Source organism: Fistularia commersonii, chromosome 23 (assembly GCF_037954325.1).
Source record: "Fistularia commersonii isolate RoL2024-O1a breed Wild chromosome 23, RoL_Fcom_v1.0, whole genome shotgun sequence".
Classification (NCBI taxonomy): Eukaryota; Metazoa; Chordata; class Actinopteri; order Syngnathiformes; family Fistulariidae; genus Fistularia; species Fistularia commersonii.
In genome coordinates, this window is record NC_141306.1 from 7,088,286 (window position 1) to 7,112,275 (window position 23,990).

Below are 23,990 nucleotides of genomic sequence, written 5' to 3' on the forward strand. Positions count from 1 at the left end.
GACTGCGCGCAATGTTGCTCAGAGGTGGTCTTTTTTTATGGATGATTGATTGGTGTGAAAACACCGATCAGGTGACCGTGGAGGTCATCAGTATAGGCTCGAGTTAACGGAGACGATTCTACACGGTTAACCCGAGTTAACTTTGGCGCCGGCGGCTCAGTTGGTAGATTTTGCATCTGGAGTGTCCTCAGGCAAGACGGTGAGCCCCGAGTTGCTCTGCATAGTCTGTTTAGCACCTTGAATGGCAGCTCTGCCGCCATTTGAGTGTGAATAGGTGAATGCTATCCAGTGTAAATTGATTGATTGTAACCCATTGATTGCACAAGTGATACAACTAAGAGTGTGTCCGCAGGGGAAGCCTAGGGTTTCTGACAATTAGATGTTTGAGTATACTTATATTGTCGCCCCTTGATCAGGATCAATAAAGGAGTAAAACTAGTTCACTGAGCAACCTTAGTGTGTAGCAATATCATATTTTCTGGAATGTTGTTAGCCCGCCAGAATACTTTGAAATTGTTAATGGAATGTAGAGAGTGACAAAATAATTGAGGTACTATTTCATTTCAATGTAAATATTTCTTAATAAAAGTTCGGTGCGCGAGTCACTGTTTTACCTGAAACCGACCTCACCGGTGACGGCCGGCAAGATCCAGGTCCGCGATCGGAGCGAAAAAAAAAAAAAAAGAATAATGACCTACTAAGGAGATGAGGAGCCTGGCAGGGTCTGCTCTGTCCTTCCTCAGAGGTTACTTAACCCAAATTAAACCTCGGTGTGAATCCAGCTCTGCTAATGGCTTGACAGCGTGACACCGTTCGGATCGCACCACAGGAAGGTGGGGGAGGGAGGAGGGGGTGGTTTAAAGAAAAAAAAAAAAAGAAAAAACAATGAAAGAAACTCCTCTAATTTCAACTCTTAGCTCCGGCGGTTGGAAAATTTCTACACGTATTAACAAGTAACCAGGTTCTGCCTGGTGAGAGAAAAGCAGTGGGTGGGGGATCAGAGGGTCAGATTGTCACGACAAGAGACCAAGAGCGGGCCGGCTGAGGTTTCATCACTTTAACTTTATTCCTACTTGTTCTTTCACAGCTTTTTCGTTTTAGTATGTTTTTCAACAGCACACCAGCACAATGTCGGAAGAGAGAAAAGGGGCCGGGGTAGACAGATGGGGGCCGAGGGGGTGGCGGGGCGGAGCGAGAGCCGGGTGAAACACTACGAGGAAGAGAGAAACTAAGGAGGAGAAGTGTGTGTGGGGTGTGAGGGACTGATAGTGATAAATAAAGAAATAAAGAAGAGGCTGGAGTCAGAAGTACAGAAGAAATCTCAGGGCTCGTTTCGCGCTCTCGTTCTGTGCTCTTTTAAGATATCTACTTTAGGCTTTAAAATGTGAGGTTCATCCTTGCAGGCGTGTTTAAAGTCTATACATAAGCAGAAAAACCACCATTCGTATAAAAAAAGGTTAGAATAGATAAGATGGATGTGGCTACGGGGGCTCGGGGGGGGGGGTCGGGATCTTCGGTGTGGAAGGCGGGTGAAGGGCCTGGATGGTTGCACCGCGGTGTCTCAGTGCAGCGTTGGATTTAGTGAGGAAACGGGTGGGAGTGTGAGGACGGCGGGGGCGCGGGGAGTGCCGGGCGTGGTAGGTGGTTGTAGTTAGGAGGTGGATTCGGAAGCAGGACTCGGCCGTGACTCCTGACTATTCTTTAACCAGGGTGGTGAACTCTGAAAGAGAAGAAGAAAAAAAAAAACAAACGAGTGTCCGGGTGATTTGTTTGTTTTTTTAAGTTACATTTTTACCAAGATAATGTTTTTGTTTTTCTCAAATCGTGCTGCTCCTCTCTGCAGGGAAAGAGTTGCGAGCTAACATGCTAACAGTAAGGTAACACTGCATGCTACTTTAGAGTTCATACTAGCATCATTATAGCTGTACATATTCGCAAGTTCATTCCTCGAGAGGTTAATTTCATCTCTGGCTTCTTTGTGGGTTCTTTATGCCCCTGCATGTGCACGTCGACACACACACACACACACACACACCCGATGGCGCTTTCTGCCCTTCTTATATTTTGAATTTTGAATACATCACCTCTGCTTAATTGCGACTATCTTTACACAGCTTCGTACATATTGCACTCAAGACTCATTTTGTCAAAAGAGCATTAGTAAATTTGTATTTCTTTAATAAAAATCATTGTACCCGTACTGTATAGATAAGGACTGTGATGGGATCAATATTGCGCAGTGTATAAGTGATGCCAGGTAATAGCGTAGTGATGCTTAGGTATTAAACCAATGGCGATTATGAGAGGTGAAATGAACCTCCAGGAATCTGTCAAACACATAATAGATCCATCTTAGAGGTTAAAGCGGGTCATAAACGGCGAAGAGATAATGGAGTGTAAATCAGTCTCTCTGCAGTGGTTTGACCTCGTAACACTTCTTGTAATGAAATCTGCAGGGGCTCCTGTTTACCGTCCACGCCGATCTTGCCGTCTCCGTCCTTGTCGGCCGCTTTTAAAAACGATTTGGTCTCTTTGTCCGTCAGGTCCCTGCCATCTTTGGCGAAACCCTTCAGGACGAATCTTGTCGAACAGAGGGGAACACAACTCAAGAGTGACATCACATTCTCACACATTTACATTTTCTAACATGATTTCATATTTCCATCTTACTTGAGTTCCTCTTCCTCTATAAAGCCGCTGTTGTCGGCATCAAGCACCGTGAAGACCTTCTTCACTTCCTCGGGCGATTTGGCCTTCAGGCCGATCATTTCGAAAAATTTCTTATGGTCAAAGGAGTCTGCCACTGCAAGCGCACACACACACACACACACGCACAGACAGAGGCACAAACATGAGGGCAGCTCATTCATAGTTTTGTTGAAGGTTAGATATGATGCTCCTCTTCTCCACTTTTGTTCATTCAATTTTCAAGAAGATTCTATTCAGCAAAACACATAAATGTCTATTTGATAGTGTGTGTGTCTGTGTGTGTGTGTGTGTGGGTGTGGGTGTGGGTGTGTGTGTGTGTATCAGTCTAAACTGGCTATGATCAGCAAAAATGGCTTCAGACGAAAGAGAAGGACGCCATGCCAATTTACCTGCGAATGCGTCGAGAGCTTTCTTGATGTCGTCAGCGTTGAGGATGCCACTCATTGCCATCTTGTTGGTGGTTGGAGGGGACAGAAAGAGAAAGACGGGTGGGCAGAAAGGGGACAAGGTTACCAGCAAAGTCCCTCCGGAGCGGAGGAGAAAGAGATTCTCGCGTTACACCGGTGACTCTTTAGAAACCTGGCAGGAAATTCGAGACGCACGATAGGAAGGTGATGAAGAGTGTCAGTGACAGTCCAGGAGGGGCCAGCAAAGAGGTTGGCAGAGGCGGAGAGGAACCCGAAGCAGGTCGGTGCGAAGGGAGGGCGTCACGGTCCGATGGGGGCGTTATCGATTTTAAATAAAGCATCATGCATAATTTATTTAGAGACGCTGACAAATGGTAGGTAGTAATGGGCTGGAGGAGAGGGAGCGAGGTGACGGGTGTGTGTTGCAGGGCCGAGCGGGGCTGAGGATCGCGGACAGGATGTGCTCCAAACACCTCGGGAGGTGCAGCGCCGCCGGTCACGCCGCAGACAAGGTGAGTCCATTTTGACCCCCGCAGCAAGTAAGGTGAGCCACATGGCCCCGAGTGTGCGACTGAACCCGATCCCTGGCGAATGAGGTCTTCACCCTCATTCACCTTCCGCTGCCATCACTCCAACCTGACAGCAAATAGCCTCCAAAATGAACCCACGCGCCGGGAGGGACGGGCAGATTTTTCATTCACCGCTACAAACGGCTCTGCTAAAAGTGATCAAGCTGTGAAAGCATCCATGACAAAGACCCCCCCCCCCCCCCACAGCCCATGAGAGCATATTTCGTTACCGACAACGGCAACTTGTTAGGAGAAAAAAAAACACTCCATTTCCCGACTATACTTCGAAACTACCCACTGAACGTGTCTCGGAGTGCACGGCGTGGGCCATTTATGGCCCGACGCAGCCAAGCACTGAAGCTAAGAGAAAGTGGCATGAAGTTAAAATGCAACAGGAGACTTCATTAATGCAGCCCTCGTTTTTGCGACTCTCACCTATATCATTATTTAAATATCCTACAAGATCAGCATGTGGGAGGATTTGCGGGTGGATCCTTGAATTTTCGATAAGGGATAAGAGTGTGTGGAATTGTAATGATTTAATATCGTGCGTTTTTTGTTTTTTTTATCCCGTCCGTAAGAAGCCGTCGGCCTAGCCGTGGACGCGCTCTCCTTGACGGGCTCCATTAAAACACACCGCTTTCTGAAGCTCAACGTTGCCAGTGATGACTTTGCAAAACCAACACGACATTTGCATATGATATTTGCAAACGTGTGCCGAACATCCAAGGCTTTGCCCTCCGGCACATATGATCGGTTAATCCCGTCGGATGCGGCGTCGGTCCAAATCCAGCCGGGAGATGACAAGGCCGCTAGGTTTCTATTTCTATTAGCCGCTCCTCACCCTGTCACCCACTGCTGCCGCTCACCTTTACTCATGGATCAACCCATATCATTGATTGGTTGGCCGGTTTAACTTTAACTAAAGTTTAGTCTTTGCAGTTGAACCTCTGCAGTGTCTCTCTCTAACTGCTATTCTTTTTCGTTTTCCTTTTTTTTTTTTTCTATTCCACGGTATCAAAGTGAATAATTAAGTCCTTTGTTAAAAACTGAGCGCGATCAAAGCTTCGGTTATTTTTATTTCCCATCAAGGATGATGGAAGGAGGGGATTAACGGACCTGCAAAACTGATACAAATTAGACCTCGGAGAATCTATAAGAAATAAACTCCTAAAAATAACATTATTCTCCACAGTCCATTTCTCAGGAGCCTATGCCATCATAACATCATCATTTGCCATAATAACACGGGGGATGGAATTATTGTGGAGCAGAAATTGAGAAACGCCAGTTGACGTTCCATCTTGAACCCTGCAAACTCCAGCTCGAAGGATGTGAACGCATTACGAAGTGGCCCCCCCTTCGCTCCAGGTGCCTCCCCTCGCTATTTTTCCAGGAGAATTGTGGAACTGAAGTGATTACCAAACATCAGCCGCACATCAGGACGAGGAGGAAGGGGAGATCTCGGCGGTCTGTTTTAAACCTCTCGATTATTTTCGGATGAGAAATGGGGGAGCGGTTGACGGCGGGGTCTGGATGTGGGGCTCCCGGGCGCCGTCGTGTCGCCTCTCCATCGGCGCTCGTGTTAATTAAACAGAACTATTAATAAGCCTCGCGGTCCGCCCTTTTCTCCCTGCCCTCTCCTCCCGCCAAGGCCGCCCGCTCCGTCCTTCCAGACGTCTGATTTCTCTCATAATCTTCTCCCTCCTCCTTTTTCAGTTCGCTCAAACTTCTAATCTTCCTTTTCTCTCCTTATCTAGAGTTTCCTGCGAGGCGTACGGGGCGCTGCCGCTGACGAACCGCGGCGCCCTCGCCTCCTCTAAGTCCCTTCGCTTTCACTTCAGGGGACGCTTCTCCCCGTTGGAGGCCGGGCGGGGCTTGGACCAGTGCAGGCCAGGGTGTGTGTGTGTGTGTGTGTGTGTGTGTTTTCTGAGAGATCAGAAGAAAAAAGGACTATTTCTCTATTTTTCTGAGGAGGAGGCGTATACTTTCCAATTCTATATCGCCATCGCCCGGGGGGAGGAGCAGAGGGCGACAAGCAAGTGGCGTCCGTGGCGATGATGTCCTCCTCAAAAGCGAGCATCATATATGAAGTCCAAGCGGAGAGGAAGTGTGTGTGAGTGTGTGATGAGTTTGGTCCCCGTCATCCAATTGCAACAAATGATCTGATAATGTCTGCATGTGTCTTTTTCTAAAGGTTTTAATGAGTGTGGTTACATCTGGGACTCTTATGCATAATGGATGTCTTTCCAGTGGATGTGTGAGCTGCTTAAGGGACGACCGGCATTTTAACATAGGATTCGCCACCACTCACCGTGTGTGTGTGTGTGTGTGTGTGTGTGTGTGTGTGTGTGTGTGTGTGTGTGTGTGTGTGTGTGTGTGTCTGCCTTCCTGTAAAAACACAATGGGGAATTCCCATTGGAGCTGCAGATGGACAGAGAGATGGACGGATTCACTCTGAGGTGATTTACCAGCTGAAGATATTTTCTATTTATTTATAATAACAATAACAATAATAATAATTATTATTATTATTATATTATATATTACTCTTATATTTTATTTTATACTATATTAAATATTGTTATTATTATTTATCATGATTATTATTATGATAATAATATGAGTGTGTCTATTTTGTGTGTATCTGGTGCATAAGTGTGTGTGTGTGTGTGTGTGTGTGTGTGTGCGTGTGCGTGTGTGTGTGTTTCCTTAATGGAAAAAGAAATAGGCAAATAAAAATGAAAACAACTTCATGTCAGGCAATAATTCTGTAGTGTGGCTTATCTTCAAACATCTGTCAGTATTTCATATTAGTTCTTTATATGGGGTGCCAAATAGTAGTACACAAGCAAACACACACACACACACAGACCCAGGTCTATTAGCATGCATGTGTGCCTCCAGCTTCAATAGCAAACCATGCATTTTATTCATTACTTGAGGGGATCTATCAGTTATATGTCACAATATTGTGTGTATGTGTGTGTGTGTGTGTGTGTGTGTGTGTGTGTGTGTGTGTGAGAGAGAGTGTGTTGGAGTACTATTTATGCTTTGTTTCCAGTCGGCCTGACTCTGATAAAACTAAATTCAATTAGTCACACTTTGATTCACACAAGCCCAGTTGTTTATTAGAAACTATTAGAAACATTTATAAGGTTAAAATTAGAAATGAAATTATTTTAGGTGATTATTATCAGTGATAAATCTAAAACAAAAGACACAAGGAATTATTTCACAATGTCACGGCTGTCCCTGAAGTCCTGTCCGTGTCTCAGGGTTCACAAGAACGAACGGACGGCAATTCCCACCTCAGATTTCAGGCCCAAACAAAAGCAGCTCGTGAGGCGTCAACATCCCTCTCTGTAAAGCAGAACCGCGATAACTTTGTCCCCGGCCCGGCGGAGTTGGGTTGCGGGGCCGATTATAAAGAAGATCTCCGGAGACGCGGAGATTAAAAAAAGAGCGGTCTTTGAGCGCATGTCCGGGTCAGCAATACTAACTGACAGACGAGAGGCAGGAGGAGAACTCTCCCCACCATGCGTTTCACTGACGGCCCTGCTTTGCTCCATAGAAACGGCACAACCTTGTCGTATCCAGGCTGGATTTGGACTGAAACCTCCAGACACAAGCTGCATCTCCGTCACAGAGCTGGCAGGTTTTGCGTCATTGGTGTCCAGGCCCGGATATTATTGCATTATGCATATTCTGTGGAGCGACGGTGGATCAGCAGGTACCAGGTATGCCAGCACCGGTTTTACACACACACACACACACACACACACACACACACTCTTGCATTAAACTGAGAGGTGATCCTGGAGTACGCTCCATCAGATAAGTGTGCAAATAGCGAGCTGCCATGGAGACTCCGCTCCATTTTACCTGCATGTCCCTTTTCTCCAAGGCCAGGTGCTGCTTAGGAAAGCCCTCTGATTGGCTGCAATCAAACAGGGGATCAGGAAGTGAACTATGACCTCCATGATCTACAGTCACATGTACAGTGCCTATCATAAGTATTATCCCCCTTGGATGTTTTACCCTTTTAGTGCTTTGCTCACTAAATGTTAGACTATTGGCAAGAATTTGATGGACCTCTATCGAATCAGACCATTAGCTTAAAAAGGGGGTGAGTAATAATGCAAACAATCATATTTCTTTATATATTTTTATTTCATTGACCTTACTGTGTAGAAATCTGTTTTCACTTTGACATTAAAGAGTTTTTTCCAATAAATTATTGTGTTAAAAAGCCAAATTTTATTGACCATGAATGATTTATGAAAGCACTAAAAGGGTAAAACATCCAAAGGGGTGAATACTTATGATAGGCATTGTATCTCCTCCATACATGGGACTCTAGCTTCTGTCTGGAAATTCCATGAATTAATGTGGCATTCATGAACATTTCTGCTATTATAAGTGCAATGTATTGGTGTGATTTTTGTATTTTTGTCTTTTATTTTGTTGGCTGGACCTTCTGTGGCAGATGCCTTGTCTGTATTGTGATCTTAGCGGCTCTCAGTGAATTTTAAAAGCCGCCACTGATGCTGCGGAGCTACATGTGTTTTTCTGCTCAGATGGATAGCCTGGCTAAGCTAATGGGACCAAAACACCTGTTTAGATTTTTGAGACATTTTGACAATGGAAGCTGTTAGTTGGTTGGTGGTGGTGGTGGGGGGGTTTAAGTGCTTTTTAAAACCATTTAGATTTAAAGAACGCTCTGCGGTTTTGATGAGGTACTTTAATTAAAAACAGTAAATTCAGTGCACCGGGGCGTTAAAGTTGCACCGTGAAATCATTAGCTTTTCACACTTGATGATCGGTTACGTTTATAGCCGAGGTTGCTTCACGCGGGCGAAACAAAGTAATTTGACTTGATTTGACATTATCTCTGTCCTCCAGCTAACGCGTCTGTCTCTGACACCCGGGACGGAGAGAGAGATAAATGGGTGGAAGGATATCCGAAACACAAAGTGGGGAAGGATGTGGGGTGGGGGGGCTCATTTGCATGTGAAGGCAATAGCTAATCTTATCAGTTGAACTGATTTGTGTGTGTGTGTGTGTGTGTGTGTGTGTGTTCAGTACTTTCAGTAAGATCTGACAGACGTTACAAAATTGGCATTCAGTCGGTGTGTGTGCGTGTGTGTGTGTGTGTGTGTTTGTGTGTGTGTGTGTGTGTGTGTGTAACTGATCAGCTAATTGTAGCTGCCTAAATGACAGCTTGTGGAAAGATGGTGGACACACTTGAATTGAAAGAAAAAATGACAGAACACCCTGCACCCCGGCGTGATCCAGACCCCTCTCTGTCTTCCTCTATGTGCAGGAACGTGTCATTTAAAAAAAGCAAGGCGACGAGGGGCTCAGCGGGGCAGCGGGCAGGGGGAGAGGAGGAGGGGCGGTGCAGCGAAGCCCAGAAGGGAGGTGGAGATGGATGACAAAAAGGGCAGAAATTGAAAGAGCAAATAGGGGGAGATGAGACCAGCGGGGGTGCGGGAGGGTGGAGGTCAACAACAGATCCCCATCCTGGAACGCTGATGTGAGACGAAGAGAAGGAGGAGGGTGGGAATGAGGAAGCTACGTTTCTGGAAATAAGGCAGAGTCCTGACTCTGATTTGCATAAAGCATGGAGGTTTGTCTCATCATAGCTCGGCGAGGGAGCCAATCGCAGGCCCGGACCGGAGATAAACCTATCGGGGTCGGACGCTGTTCAAATGTAGGATCGACATGCAACATTTGCTCCGAAGGCGACGGCAGCTGGTGCAGCAGCAGCAGCAGCAGCAGCAGCAGTAGCAGCGGCAGTTGTGCGGCCGTTGTTATTTTCCGAGTAAACGTGGAGGATTTCAGACAAATAGCGGCCTCGTTTTCGATATAAGTCAGATCCGAGCCAGGGTGCGGACAGGCTCGCTGATAGGAGGCAGAACTTTGTCAGCGGGGCAGAGAGAGCGAAGACGAATGAGCCGTCTCAGCGCGCAGACGGATGACACCTTGAAGAAGAGCGGACCTGACGCTGGAAACAAAAGGCTGTATGGAGGATTAGCTGGATCTGATCCAGGGGAGGAAGACGGGGATCGGGGGGGGGGGGGGGGGGGCTGTCAGGAAGTGGGGTGGAAATCGGATCAATCGGCGGGTCGACGGTGATATCTGCCATCTTTGTCGGCACGGTTGTCGTCGTGGTTGGCGTCAAATCATCACGCTTTGTTTTTTTTCTGGGTGTTCTGTGATTGGCTGCTGCGCTAAACCAGGCTTATAATATCCGGTGTTAAATTAGCCCGGAGTAAATTTGACCCCATCCCGGGTTCATTATCGCTGCACATTTTAAACATAGTTTGGATTATATGTAAATGATAACACACCGCGTGATAATTAACATCCTCTAATACGATCTGCAGCAACGCTGTAAAGACAAGAAACACCTCTTTTCAAATTATGAATAATCTGAGATGCCGGGCAGGATTACAGTTACGAATGATCATGGGATAAGACAGGATTAGGTTAAAGGGCTAATCGGAAAATAACGTCCAGGAGAGGCGATTTGCGAATGACAACCCGGATCCGGGTGCGACAAGATACACGCCGCGGCGTCACGATAGCGCCGCGCTACTGGCTCCGGAAAGACTCCGACAGCTGCTTTCTCATATTTGAACCCCTCACTCAATGTACTCAGATCCTCAAAGTGTCGCCCCTTGGGGAAAAGGTTCTGGCCATCAAAAATTTGAGCTACTAAATCTTGGTTTTTGGACGCACAGTGTCCGTTTATATAACCTTAAATAACCTTAGAATAGTCCGATCGCCTATGAAAGGCCCTTGAAACGCGCTCTGCTCGGTGGGTCTCCCTGTGTCCCATTGATTTATCGGAGCGTGTGTGTGTGCGAGTTCGAGTGTGTCCTGGGTTCATTAATCCGTCCCTTCATTTGTGATCTGTATCAAAACATAGACTTAAGTGTGGGACCGAGTCGCGGGCCGATGTTCGACACAGGAGACGCTTAATCCAATGAGATCTTACCGCGCGTCCTTCCGTCCGCGCCACGCTAACATCCCTCGGCCGCGAGGCGTCCCGGCCTTATTAAGTGCACAACTATCTGCAGCGTGATGTGATTAGATAAAGGAGCCGTTACTCGGCCTGCACTCGGAGCCTTTGTCTCTGTCTGTAAAGATTGTTTAATGAAGCCAGATGAAAGTGGACTACCTATTTCTGGAAAAGCAATTTCATCTTATGTACTTACATTGTAATTACAAAAAGGAGACGGCGCGGCATGTTTTCAATGAGAGAAAGAAAAACAACGTGAATGAGCCGGAGTCATTTATGACTGTTTTGAAGAATGGCTCGCCGTCGTCGTTCCCTCCCGAGCATTGAATGAGAGCGGTGATTAGGGAGTGGCGGCTCTCTCATCTCTTCCATGTGGATTTTAGATTTTCATTTTGCGAACCTGCGGCTGTGAGCCATTACGGTAATGCTCGGATCGACCTTAATGCGAAAGGTTTTAGCCGCATAAAAGAAGTGGTACTGACGGCATAAAACAAATGGAAAGTTTTGTTTTTTTTCTTTTAGATCCCCGTGAGGGAAGCCAGTCAATGGACACTTTAAATATTAATACAGTAATATATGGTTAAGTAAATCTACATTTCTAATTCAATCCCATCCAGGGAGGAGGGATGTAATGTCGGACTGAGCCCGTCCGCAAACACGAGCAGCCTCCAGACTCAATTTCGCCCCCTAAGTCCATAATCTTGCTTTGGATCAAGCAATCGGTGGTGCACGCCGCTCCGCACGCGCACGCACTTGCACCGTTGTTCGCTCCTCTTTATCGCCTTTTTTTTATTTTAACAGTTATACTTTTTAAATTCATCTCTCTGACCCGCTCTTACATATATTCCAAGCCGGAGCTGCAGATTTAGTTTTATTTGTCCCCCGTATATCCGGCACCCACCGGCGCTCCTGTGCCAGCACCAACATTAATCCTGCGCTCACACACCCTGAAGAACATCCAGGTTCTTCTCCGCTCAGACGCAGTGTGCAGCAATAATGCGGCACTTAAAGCATGGCGGGAGTGTTGATAAGTGTTTATGAATATGCGTCACAATATATGTGGAGAGGAGCTTTCTGATACATTAAGTGTGTCTGTGTGTGTGTGTGTGTGTGTGTGTGTGGCAGGTTGATATGGAAGCCAAGGTGTCACTTAAATGAAAATGTGAGAGTGAACATTATTCATTAGTCCATAACATTACACATGCCAGATATAAATCCACATATGCGTGTGTGTGTGAGTGCTTGCATGCGTGTGTGTGTGTGTGTGGTGTGTGTGTGCGCCTTGCAAAGGACTATGTATGACTGTGTTGACAAACAAGCTTCCAAGGTGGAATGATGATCCATTCTTTGACCTTTGCTGTGACTTCCTCAGGGCAAAGGACTGCACCCTGGAGAGTCCCCAGTTTGGTGGTTCGCCCCAAACTTCACCTCACACACACAGACACACACACACATACATACACTTCATTACTGCGCACTCTAGCAGTGTGTGTGTGTGTGTCTGTATGCCAACAAGCATCATCATAGAACAGCAGGATCCACTGTGCTTCATACACGCCACGCAGCGCTCTGAGGAGTCTCGACTCTTCTGTCATCACGCCGAACAAACAGGTGTAGGAACACAATGGATGGGGGGAAGGAGGGAGCGAGAGAGAGAGGATGACAAAAAGTTCCTGCAGAGGGTGATTTTATTTGAAAAAACACATTTTCGTCAGATTCCCCAGCGCAATTGCTCGGCAACGGTTTTATCATTTATTCAGTAATGGTGTCTCAGACTCGTGTAATAACTTGACAGCATTTATAGGAGCTGGGCTGGGATTAGGATACACACATCAGGTCAGACACACACACGTTTCTCCCAGCCTCTCCGTCCTCTCACCGAAACCCGTCTCACACACTTGCGGAGAACAAACCGGCCCAGAACCCGGGCGCAGGCGGAAGACCCCGGGGGCCTGCCAATAAACCCTCTCCTAACGTGGAATCGGAGGTGACAGATGAGATAGGTGAGCGGGGGGGGGGGGGGGGGGGGGGGGGGGGGGGGGGGGGGGGGCGAGGAGGGACGGGAGGCCAGGGAGGGGGGATGGAGACAGGGCAAAAGACAGGGGGGGAAACAAGGAGGGACATGTGAAGGTGCAGGAAACAGACGGCGGAGACGAGACGAGGGGCAGAGGGAGAAAATGGGGCGGAGAGAGGAGAACTCGGGCGCGGGCCGACGGGCCGTCCGTCACGCCGCTGGGATTCTGATGAGAGCGGTGAGGGAACAGACCCCCACCGGACACTCCCATTAGCACCACTCGAGACAGAATTATCACTTCGGAAGTAATATTTAGTCCTCGCAGCTCCGCCCGCACCGCTCAATCTGAATATGAGCCGGGCGTTCTAGCGGTGAGAGACGCGAGCCGGATGGCCGAAGGAGGCCTTCGCCACAGGCGGATCACAACTTCCAACCTCTTCATGTAAAAGTTGGAATACAAAAAAAAAAAAAAAAAAAAGCTTTGAAATAGGTGCCAATATTGTCTCCGCAAAGATGCGGCTCTGTATTTTCAAAAAAAGAAGCCTGGCAGATTGCCATCACAGACTTATTGTGAAAATCTCAGGATCGGTTCTTGAGAGATTGTTGGTTTGAACGGTTGCGTCCCAGATGCCCCAGGGCACGTGTTGGCGAGCCCTGATGCCGAGCCGGTATTTATTCACCCGTTTTATTTCATTCTTCTAAATGAACGACAGCCGACTGAGTGCAACCCCTTCCTCCCTCGAACCGTCCTCTGTGGGTTTTCCTTTATTTTCATCTCCATCACCACTATTCTCCTCTTTTTCCTCTGTTATCAAGGTATCATCTGGTGCCAGCTGTTCTCACCGAGTCCCCCTCCCTCCCTACACACACACACACACACACACACACACCTCTGTAGATCGCTGCCAGCCGATTCCATCAAGGTCCATGTTGGTTTTCTCAATGCTTTCATTTCATCATCATACGATTCGCTATTCAGCTGAGACGAGACAAGATGAGACGGTGAGCCGGGACGGGCAGGGGTCTCTCTGCATCTTAAGTAGCTGCTTCGTGCTTCACGTGGCATTGAGTCGAGCGCGCGCGCGTGCGTGCGTGTGTGTGTGCGCGCGTGCGTGTGTGTTGTGTACACATCAGATGAGTGAGCAATTTTCCCCCTTCAGCAGCCTAACCCTCTTAAAGTTTGGCGGGGGGTTTGTTTATTGCCAGGTCACGACAGAACGGTTAATGACGCTAATGTTTGAAAAACACAGCCGACCGAGGAGCCAAAACCGCTTAATTACAAATTAAGTGAATTAAAAACAAATGAAATGAAAGATTGACGTCTATCAGTGGGAATTAGACGGATAATAAATGAATAATACCAGTGAAATAGTTTCCCACCGGGGAAAAACTACCGGGATCCGTTCTCAACGATGAACGGATACCAAGACTCTCCGCGTTTGTGGCCCGATGACCCGTCACTCTCTGTAACCATGGTAACATCCCCGCCGGACAACGCTGACGCAGCGCTCCATTTACACACCTAAACATTCGAATCGCTGTCGAGACACGCGCTATTATCAAATTGTTCATGCATCTATTCATTATCTAGCGTCCATCCTGCACCCGGGTGGCGGCGCTGCAGGAGCTCAACATTCAGTCACGGCGCCGCACGTGGAAACATGCAACCGTTCACCCCCTCATTCACACGTCATCTAGGGAGGAAGGAGAGAGTCCTTGTAAGGATTCTGCCATCTTCACCAGATGTTAAACTGCTGACCGTAACGGTTGTGCAGAGATACTAAAGTGCGTTGTTCAGATGATCGCGCACGAGGCCTTGCGTTCAACGGGAAAACTCTCGGCCGCAGCTCCGCGGACACGGCGTTCGGGTTGGTTTAGGACTTTGAATGTGAAGGCCCTCGGTGGGACGACTGCGTTTTATCGTGGTTTTGCGTTCTCATTACAGTCATAACGTTAACTCTGTATTGTTGTTGTGGTTTTCTCTTCCTCGTAATGACTTCTCCCTTACTTGTCAGTGGGGCCACTCCTTAACACACACACACACACACACACACACACTCGTACCCACGCACATCCACTGACATCTCCATCCACCTTTTCTTGGTATGTTCACAGCTCTTCTATTGTTTTGCCCTTAAATCATCGATTTCCTGTCACTTTGAGTAACACATAATGGTATTCTACATTACCTGAGGTAGCGCTCTAAGGCATATTAATGGGCTCTCTCTCACACACACACACACACACACACACACACACGGGAACTGGCTTCTTAATATTCAGAGATAAAAGCTTAGATAAATGTAGGCATAAACAAAGCATCCACTGCAGCCGATGTGTATTTTGTGTACGGGAGCGTGCACGGGGGACCCCCATCCCCACCCCTCCATCTCTTTTCTCACTCCAAATGGATTAATTACTGTTGCTGATTAAATAGATGGCATCATTATTTTTTTTATTTTTTTCTCTCCGTTATGATTTCGCCCGTGGCCTCAATGAGGAGTAAAGCGTCCATTAGGACGGCGGGAGAAACGTCTTATCTGAGATGTTTGGGCTCCGGTTGGAGGAGGCCGCGGCGGGAAAACGGCCCCGTTGTAAATCATTTCAGTCGCGGCGGGAGCAGCTAAATAAACCCAGAATAGATTAGTTGAAATCTCCCCTTGTCATCATGGCGATCACTTCGCGCGGCTACAAACAACGTCGTCAAAGTAACTAATTAAAAACGGCATCGATTTTAAATACTGTAAGTTGGACGAAGCAGTCAGTCACAGTCACACTGTGGTTGTTACACAGCATTCTCGTGCAATATGATGCCAAACGCCAATATGTCTTCAAGCCGACATGCCGTAACCATGGTGATGTTTTGAAAGCGTCACAGACCTCGTCTTTTTGTGGTCTTCGCATCCTTTGGTTTAAATGGTAAAAATCCCCCCGGCGGTCAGGTGTTTAAGGTGTTAGGAGGAACAAACACCAAACGTAGCAGAGCGCCGCTTCTGCCTCCCCTTAACCAGGGGGTTTGTGTCTTAACCGACCCGCCGTGTTATCGTTTTGTGCTTCGCACCCATAGGTTGCGTTGATGCGTCGTTATCATCACGTCTGTTTTTGATATTTATCTGAATTTTACACACAAACGTGCGTATTCCGCCCGGTCTGAGGACGGGGTTGAAGCTGTCGTCTACCGACTGTAACACATGCTTTCAAAACAAGTTGCTTTTTCACCTGCAACAACCCGATCTTAACGCGTCCATTTAAGTTAGACTCAAATGGGGAAGTGACACTGGAAACATCTGGTGAGAATGTGTACGCATTTGTTTCTTTTTCAAGCATATGAACGGCATCAAAGAGGAGGTTGTGCCTGCATTGGTAGATAACAATTTTGCGGACAGGATGATATTTTAAGTACACACACACACACGCGCGCGCGCGCGCATATTTAATTCAAGTGGTTAAGATTTGTCGGAAGTGAGAAAAAGAGATGTACAAACATTGTCTTGTCTGATGTTTCACAAATATGGGGTTGAACCTGCTCGGCAGAAGTCGCTGGAGGTCATACAGCTGCTTCAGCTTCTCATTTAGAACTAGAAAGTGATAGTCTCCCCCCGGGTGGGTCTCTGAAAGCTACGTCTGGTTCAGAAGATGCAAACCCCCCGACAGATCGCCGACAAGCGTCCGACCCGGTTTCATACTGACGAGTGTGTCGCCGCGCGAATGAAAACGTACGCGATTGTGCTTTCGGTCGGAAAAAAAAAGGAATATCGATGGATCCGATGGAAGCCCGGAGATTCTGATTGATGGGATCAACCGCGAGGAAGTTTATAAATAAATACGTGGAGTAAAAGTGTAAAGGGGCCATTATGGGACGGTTTAATTACCTTCAACTCGCCCACCCTCCTTTCATCACATCGATTTCTAATTCTGGATTACGGACTGTGGTTCCGACGCCCAGTTCGCTCGATGGGAAATTGAACAACCGGCCGCGTGCGCTCGTGCGAAATTGCCATGCATTTATAATAATTTTTTCACATCTCTGCAATCCAATTTTTCCGTCCTCTGTCCCGTTGGTCGGGGAGCGAATCAACACCGACGCCTCTTCAGCCGCCCCGGCACCTCGGATGCGTCACACGGGTCGGGGGGGAAAAGGTATTTCACTTCTAAACAATTAGCGCCCTGCCTAATGGTACCGCAGGCAGGTGCTTTCTCACGGAGATTTATTGTCTTTGTGTTCACAGTATCCTGGGGTTCACACACGGGGCCAACACACACACACACACACACACACACACACTCTCTGTAAAACCTACTTTAAAAGCCCTCCGTATTGTTATTGCGTGACACATCATTGCTAGGGGTCAACATTGACTCCTCCTCCTCAGGGGACTTTTTAAAAGTCCCAGTAATCAACATCCTGGCCCTGAGCCGCCGGCCTCCCTCAGCTCGCCTCACTTATTGGTCTCTCAGCCCCGACTCTTGAAGGGGACAATGAAGTTTATCTTCACGGGCGATCAACCGGCACGTCCTTCGTCAAAAACCTTTTGTCTTTGAATCGTCTCCACCTTCCGACCTATTCGCCCGTCGCATCTTTCCCCGTGCATCCCCTCTTCTCTCTCTCTCTCTCTCTCCTGCAACCACATTGTTGCATCCGCTCTCTGTTTGGCAGGACACATTCGCTCGCCGGCACCAATTCTCATCTGGCCTGCGGCGTTATCGGGTACCCAAATAAAAAGAGAGAGGGTGGAAAAAAAAAAAAAAAACACAATTTGTATTCTGGACCAGGTCTTTGATGTGAGAGGAGAGGGATGAGGGTTTTAAAGGAGGGGGAGGAGGGAAGAGGGGGAACCGGGAAGGGGGGGGGGTGTTAAAGTCACAGTTTGATGAGTGGTGTAACTCAGTGAGCAAAAATAAAAGGGGCAACCGGAGCTATTTGTCTGGAATTACTGGCACGGGGTTTTGAAATATAGAGACGATGCTACACTGTATCATGAGGATACACATAAAACACTAGCAGAATCCTTAATGGCTACTTATTATGATTTTTATATATATCTGTATTTATTTAATCTACCTGCCATCTGTCATGTCACTCAACAGGCACACACTGCGCATCACTACACATATAGCTTAGTTTTATATATGATTTATTCTGACAGGATTTAATTAAAATTCTATAGATAAAGACTCTTATGTCCTACAGTTAAATGTGAAAAAAAAAAAATCGAGTCAGGGTTTTTCGGCGCATCCCGACTCTTAAATCCCGCTCCGTTGCTGCGTGCGGGTCGGTGTGAGTCGATGCACGCATGAGCGAGCCTTTCCCGACCGCGCAAATGCTCAAGTGGACGGACATTTGCGTTGCCAGTGTCTTTAACGCCAGCAGTGACGCCTGGTCAGCAGCAGCAGCAGCAGCAGCAGCAGCTGACAGCAGCTCCTGCAGTGCTCAGAGCGGGAGATGGAGGGGGAGCGTTGACCTTGCAGCAGAAAGCAGGAACAGCACTCTTGAATGCCCGCGCACAAAGAAACACACTCATAGACAAGGGAAAACACAAGAAACACACACACACACACACTCCCCCTTCTCAGTGGCTCATGCTCTCCCTGACCCTCGGCCTGCAGCGGTGTGTGAAGACTCGCCCCGGGCTCATTGGCCAGGGCCGCCCTTTTCAAAGAGCGGGAGAAAGAGAGCCGGGGCGGAGAGCGAATAGCTTTGAGGACGTTTTATATCCACATTCACATAAATGTGCAGTCATTCATAAATCCATAAAATAAGGAGGTGGTGTCGCTAGAGTTATCGCTTTGGGGCAGCAAGTGGGGGAAGAGACCCGCGCATCCGGGGACGGAAAGAGATTTACAGCACGGCTGTGCAGGGATCGTCCGAGTGGTGTGTCAGAACCCACGCCAGTGACACGGGCTGGATGTTTTCAATGCCGCAAACGTGGAATCCCCGCTCCGGGAATGGATGGCGTTCAACACCGCCGCATTAAAAGTCAGCGCGTCGCACGCGTGAGGGTTTGAAACCGTCGCCGTTCGGGTGGAAGGGGGTTTCGCGAAGGGGCCCCTCGGAAAGGAGCGATCCCCGGATCCAGACCCGGAATGAGTCAGCAGGGCGAGGAAATGTTTACAGCTCTGGTTGGGTGTAGACCGGAGCTGAAGAGGAGGCAGTAATGCAGATATAAATTTTGTGGAGGGAGATAGAGAGAGGGAGGGAGGGAGAGGACGACCGCCGGGGTATGGATTCCCGATCAAAGAAAATGAAGCGTTAAGGAAAAGGAAGGTCAGAAGAACAGCGAGGGAGAGAAAGTTACGTGTTGCCGTCCTTGTCTTTGACCTTGAGGGATGGATTAGAGGTCGTGACCGTGTGACCGCTGAGGCTCCGCGGCTTTCTCTCCTCATCTCTGATGAGATTTTCTGCTGACTCCCCTTTTAGGTTCATTGAGTAAAATAGTGAGAACTCATTCATTTATTTAGCCCTTTGGCAAAGACCCGTGAAGTAAAAGTCAGTGGGTTAGGTGATTGTGTTGTTTGATATTCTGAGCGTTTTTTTATTTAGCCCGCAGCGGCTCTCGGGGGAGACCTGAGCAGGTGAACGTCCGACCCGACGGCCGACACCTTTGGCTGCTCGGAGACGGCGTCAATCTATATATAACCGAAGCTTGGCTCCCGAGGGGCGGAGGCTTTAAGTGGCTTTGACGAAATGGGTCACATCGTCATCTTCCTTCATTTATCTGGAATAAAAGCTCTAAAATAAGAAAAGTCTCAAACCGTGTCCCACCTGACCGGGGGGGCTTTTAATGATTCCACTTATCAGGTCACGGGTTTTATAATTGGAATTGGGTTGAGTACTTTTGCGCCGGGCCGACCTCGGCGTCGGTCTAAAGTTAGCGGTGACTTCTGGACCTCGGCGAACCTACGTCCGACGCCGTTTTTAGAAACGCATCAAACTCTCCAATTACCTAAAATCACCTTCGGACCCGGAGGAGCCCCCGCAAGGGGAACCGGGTTTTGATTACACGACGTTTTAATATGTCGTCGGCTTCTTAAAATAATTGCCAAGTTTTCTAGAAATAGAGCCGTGTGTTGAATGAGAAGTTGATCGAGGGAAAAATAACCACATTTGTTCAAACATGCGATTATTTCAAGAAGGTGACGACGCGCCGAATCGGACGAGGGGGGACGAGCTGCGGGGAGGACGCGGACGGCAAACTGTGGCCGGCGTCCCTTCAACAACATCGACGCTTCGTCGTCGAAATAGGCGGTTTGAAAGGCGAGGCGCGCGCATCCGTCGCTTCGGCCGGCCCGAGCCAAACTCCGGCAGCTGCTCGCATCCTACGCCCCGACTTCCTCATTAGCGGTGGGCTCTGTTTTAGCATGGCTCCAATTCCGCCATATTGAGTTGGAGCCGATCCCACCGCGTGAATCCCAGATCTGCAGCATCAGGCGCATTTTTCCTCTGACCGAGCCTTTCCCCTCCCTGCCTCCCTGCCTCCCTCTCTCCAGACGCCGTCCACCCCGCTCAATGTTTGTCCTTGACCTTGGTGAGCAACGCTTTCTCATTTTGCCTAACACCATCGTGGATCTGATATCGAGGGCATCCCGGACGCGAGTATGGTGGCGATCGGATGAGGTGGGCGGCGGGGTTGGTTTCCGGAAGGGGAGAATAACGTATTTTTAAACGTTTAAGTGTAAAACGCTGCCGCCTCACCATTGAAAATCATCTTATGGAGTAAAAACATTTTTGAGACTCTTGGCTCAGGGTTCAGCCTGCGCTCATTATCAGCTCGACGAACATGGAGTTTCCAGCCGTTACCACCGGGGGGGTTTATTCAGCGGCTTAACAACCCGCCAGCCTGTCGTGTTATTTAATTTTTCTTGTCATTGAATTCCTTGTCTTCCATAGATCAGTAAAGAAATCCAATGCATCGTGTCGTAACCTGTTACTTTTACACGACCCTCCTTTCCTATTCAAAAGTATCGTCTTGGAATTTTGAAAAAAAAGACAAATTACTTCTAAAACAGGTCTTCCTCACCGTCTTATCGCCGGGCTTTTAATTAATGCCTTTTAACCGGCGCCCCCGACAGTTCATTGTGATTTCCGAGAGTTTAAAATCAGCATAAATGCAAATTCTCGCTCGCTGCGACCTCCTTTCTGCGGCCGGGAACGTTACTTTAATTATCCGGCCGAACCTCTCGGTGGCCGAGGAGCCGCAGGACGAGACTTTTGCTCTGAAGTTACAGTTTATCACTTATTTATAAAAGGAACCACGTGTTCCGGGGCCGGAGAGGGAGGGTCAACACTCTTTAAAAGATTGTGATGACGGGATGGAAAACTAAAAACAAAAAAACGATGGTAGTGATGATTACTGATTGTCCATTGATAAAGTGAATCAATGGGTTTCAAGATCAAGAGACAGGAAGTGGTTGTTTTTCCAGTGTAAGTGTGAAGGCTCCTGGAAATAGTCAGTGACAGAAAATCCACATTTGGCAGCGATGCCGTCAGACGCTCAGCGTTCCTGAACGTCACCCGGACGGAGGTTTCGTTTCTTCGGTCGAACATCACGGGTTCCGGGGAAAAACAAGCGACCCTCATTCTGCTTCCATCAACGTTACATTTCTCCATCGAGTCCGCCAGCCGCCTCCTATCCTACTTTTTCATGTGTGCTAGTCGCAACTCGAGCCGTTGATTTATTTATTTCTTTTCCCCCAGCAGATAAAAATAGCATCAGATAAGAGAAAATTGAAAAACGAACGGAAACCGGCGATTGACAAAAGGAGGGCGTCTCCATCCTTCCGCCGTCACAACATCCCTAGCGCGGCAGCTCTCCTGACCACGATGGTGGACACGATGAGGAACACGGTACATCATGTAGTTGGAATACGCACGCAAACACACACGCTCGGTGCAGCGTGACTGTGGTGGTGCCGCTCCTCGGTCAGTGACGATGCAGGTCATAAATTACCCCCCCGACACACACTACACACACACACACACAAGCTTCATAAAGTCGCTAGTGTTGCACAGCTCCAAGCAGACCCCCGCGCCCATTTCTCTCACACACACACACACACATGCACATTTGATCTTCCGTGACTGGCCCCGGCACACACCTCCCGAGGCCACATCGGCAGACCTTCTCCTTAAGCATCGCCACATTGTGCAAATCTCGCTTCAAGGACCTCCGTGCTGACAGAGATGGGGGAGTCCAGGGTCATGGGCGGGGTTGGGGTGGGATGTGAGGGCTATCCAGCTAAAGTTGAGTGATATTTGGATTTAAACTTATGATATCATAAATAGAAATATGATTTGGATCCAAACCTCCAGCCCCTCCCTCCCTCCATCCTTCTCTAGCTTTTCAGCTGGACTCATTGCAGCCTCCATGCCAGCGCCTTCCCGCTGATTCATCCTTTAGTCCAACATAATGTCGTGCTCCGATTCTGTAAATGCCAATTTTTTTTAGGATTCATTCCCCATGAAACACCAGCTTAAACGATGTCTGGGTGAAAACGGGGACGGGAGACGGGCCCGTTTGTGTGTTTTGTACCGGCAAACGCCAGATTCTGCCGCAGGAGGCAGAGCTGGTGCGTCCCACAGCATTAGCCTGGCGACGTCTCCGTGACGGGTCTGCAACATTTTACTGAACCGTGACGTTTCTTTGACTTCTGCTTTTTGGATCAATTCATTTGAAAACCTATTTTGTCACACGTTCATGTTATTTCAATAAGCCGTTCCGTCCACAGAACCGCGTTATCCGACCAGGTGTTACGTTTTCTCTGCTCAAACCGATCCAACCGGCCAGAATCCGCTGACGTTCAGACAAGAGCTCTAAAAGCCGTCGCTTCAGTAAAGCTTCCTTTTCTGACCCCAGGATCGCCTGCCTGCTTTTTGAGACCCCTTTATAACTGACACCGCGGGTGTTTATTTTGCCACATTTATTCATGTTACATTGTTTTTTCCCAGATAGCTGCCAGTTGAGGGGAAACATCGGCGGCCGTGACGACCGTTTATTGCGGCGGAGTTGTCGACAAGAGGGTCAACAATCAGAAAGTGACGCGGCGAGGGAGGAGACATCAGGGTCCCATTTCCGCCCGTCATTTTACCTCCATTATTTAAAATCGGCGCATCGTGTCGATGGAAGGAACCGCAGCTTCATTTGAGCTTCTGAAGCCTCAACATCACTGGGAGAGTCATGAGTCAACCCCAGCACCGACACCCAACCCCCTCCCTCCACAGCTATGTCTCCCCACACACACACACACACACACACACACAGAGGATGAATCGCACAGGCTGGCAGCGCTCGGGGAACCAATCACCATCAGCTGTTTTCTGGACCTGTTTGTGAATGGGATCTTCCAGGGGAGGAGGGGGTGCAGGTTTGTAGGCATGCAGCTGCTACGACGTGGAAACAGCACCACCTCCCTCATCACCATTTCACCCCCGTCCCTTTTATTGGGATTATCTGTCACTCTGACGGCCGTCCGTGCTGCCCTGTTCGGAAGTTGCCCCCCCCCCCCCCCCCTCGTCTGGAATTGGCTCCGCTCCTCTCACTCCATGCAGCTGTTGATTTTGACTTTGCCTGAAAATGCCCCTCGTCCTCTGTCATCCACTGCTCCCCCCCCCCACCACCACCCAGCCACCCCCCCTGCACTATTTCATCTTGTCATGCTGCATAACAGCTGCTTTTATGCACAGCGTCTTTTCCTCTCACTTTCTCTCTTCTTCTTCTTCTCCTTCTTCTTCTTCTTTATCACCCCATCCGTCCCCAACAGCAGCGAATACAAGTTGCACACGCCAAACACTCACCTCCGGTGACTGTCTTGGTCCTGTGCGCGTCGGAATCCTCGGCGTCCGGTGGGAGACTGGTGGGCTCGGAGAGCTTCCGATGGTTGAGGAGAAGTGGAGGACGGACGGAGAGAACGAGAGAGAGAGAGAGAGAGAAATAAAAGACTCAAGAAGCCGGGAGATTAGAGGTTCAAAGGGAGAAAGTGGATGTTGCGCGATCCAAGAGGAGGTGGAGGTGGAGGAGGGCGCTCTGGCTGGCTGGAGGTGAGATGAAGGGGAGGAAGAGTGAGCGAGGGGAAGATAAAGGGGGACGGAAGGGAGAGAGGGAGGGTGTGCTGGATTGGGATAGGAGGGGATTGTGTGATGTTCAAGAGGAGGAGGAGGGATCGCCGGGGAGCGAGGGAGGAGGAGGAGGAGGGGAGGAAAGTTGGCAAGATGACGGGGGGAAGAAGGGATTGATGCGGAGGGAGGAGGGGATGAATAGAAGTTA

The 23,990-nt window shown here is 48.6% G+C and overlaps 1 protein-coding gene across 1 annotated transcript; it reads right to left on the minus strand.

The window, feature by feature from the left end:
• Positions 1 to 1,048: 1,048 nt before the first annotated feature.
• On the minus strand, positions 1,049 to 23,781 carry pvalb6 (parvalbumin 6). Its single transcript, XM_086170379.1, has 5 exons — positions 23,522 to 23,781; positions 3,099 to 3,159; positions 2,671 to 2,803; positions 2,471 to 2,580; positions 1,049 to 1,720 (listed from the first exon to the last, which is right to left on the minus strand). The coding sequence occupies exons 2-5, from the start codon at positions 3,157 to 3,159 to the stop codon at positions 1,695 to 1,697; spliced, it is 330 nt and encodes a 109-aa protein (XP_086026505.1). The 5' UTR covers positions 23,522 to 23,781; the 3' UTR covers positions 1,049 to 1,694.
• Positions 23,782 to 23,990: the final 209 nt, after the last annotated feature.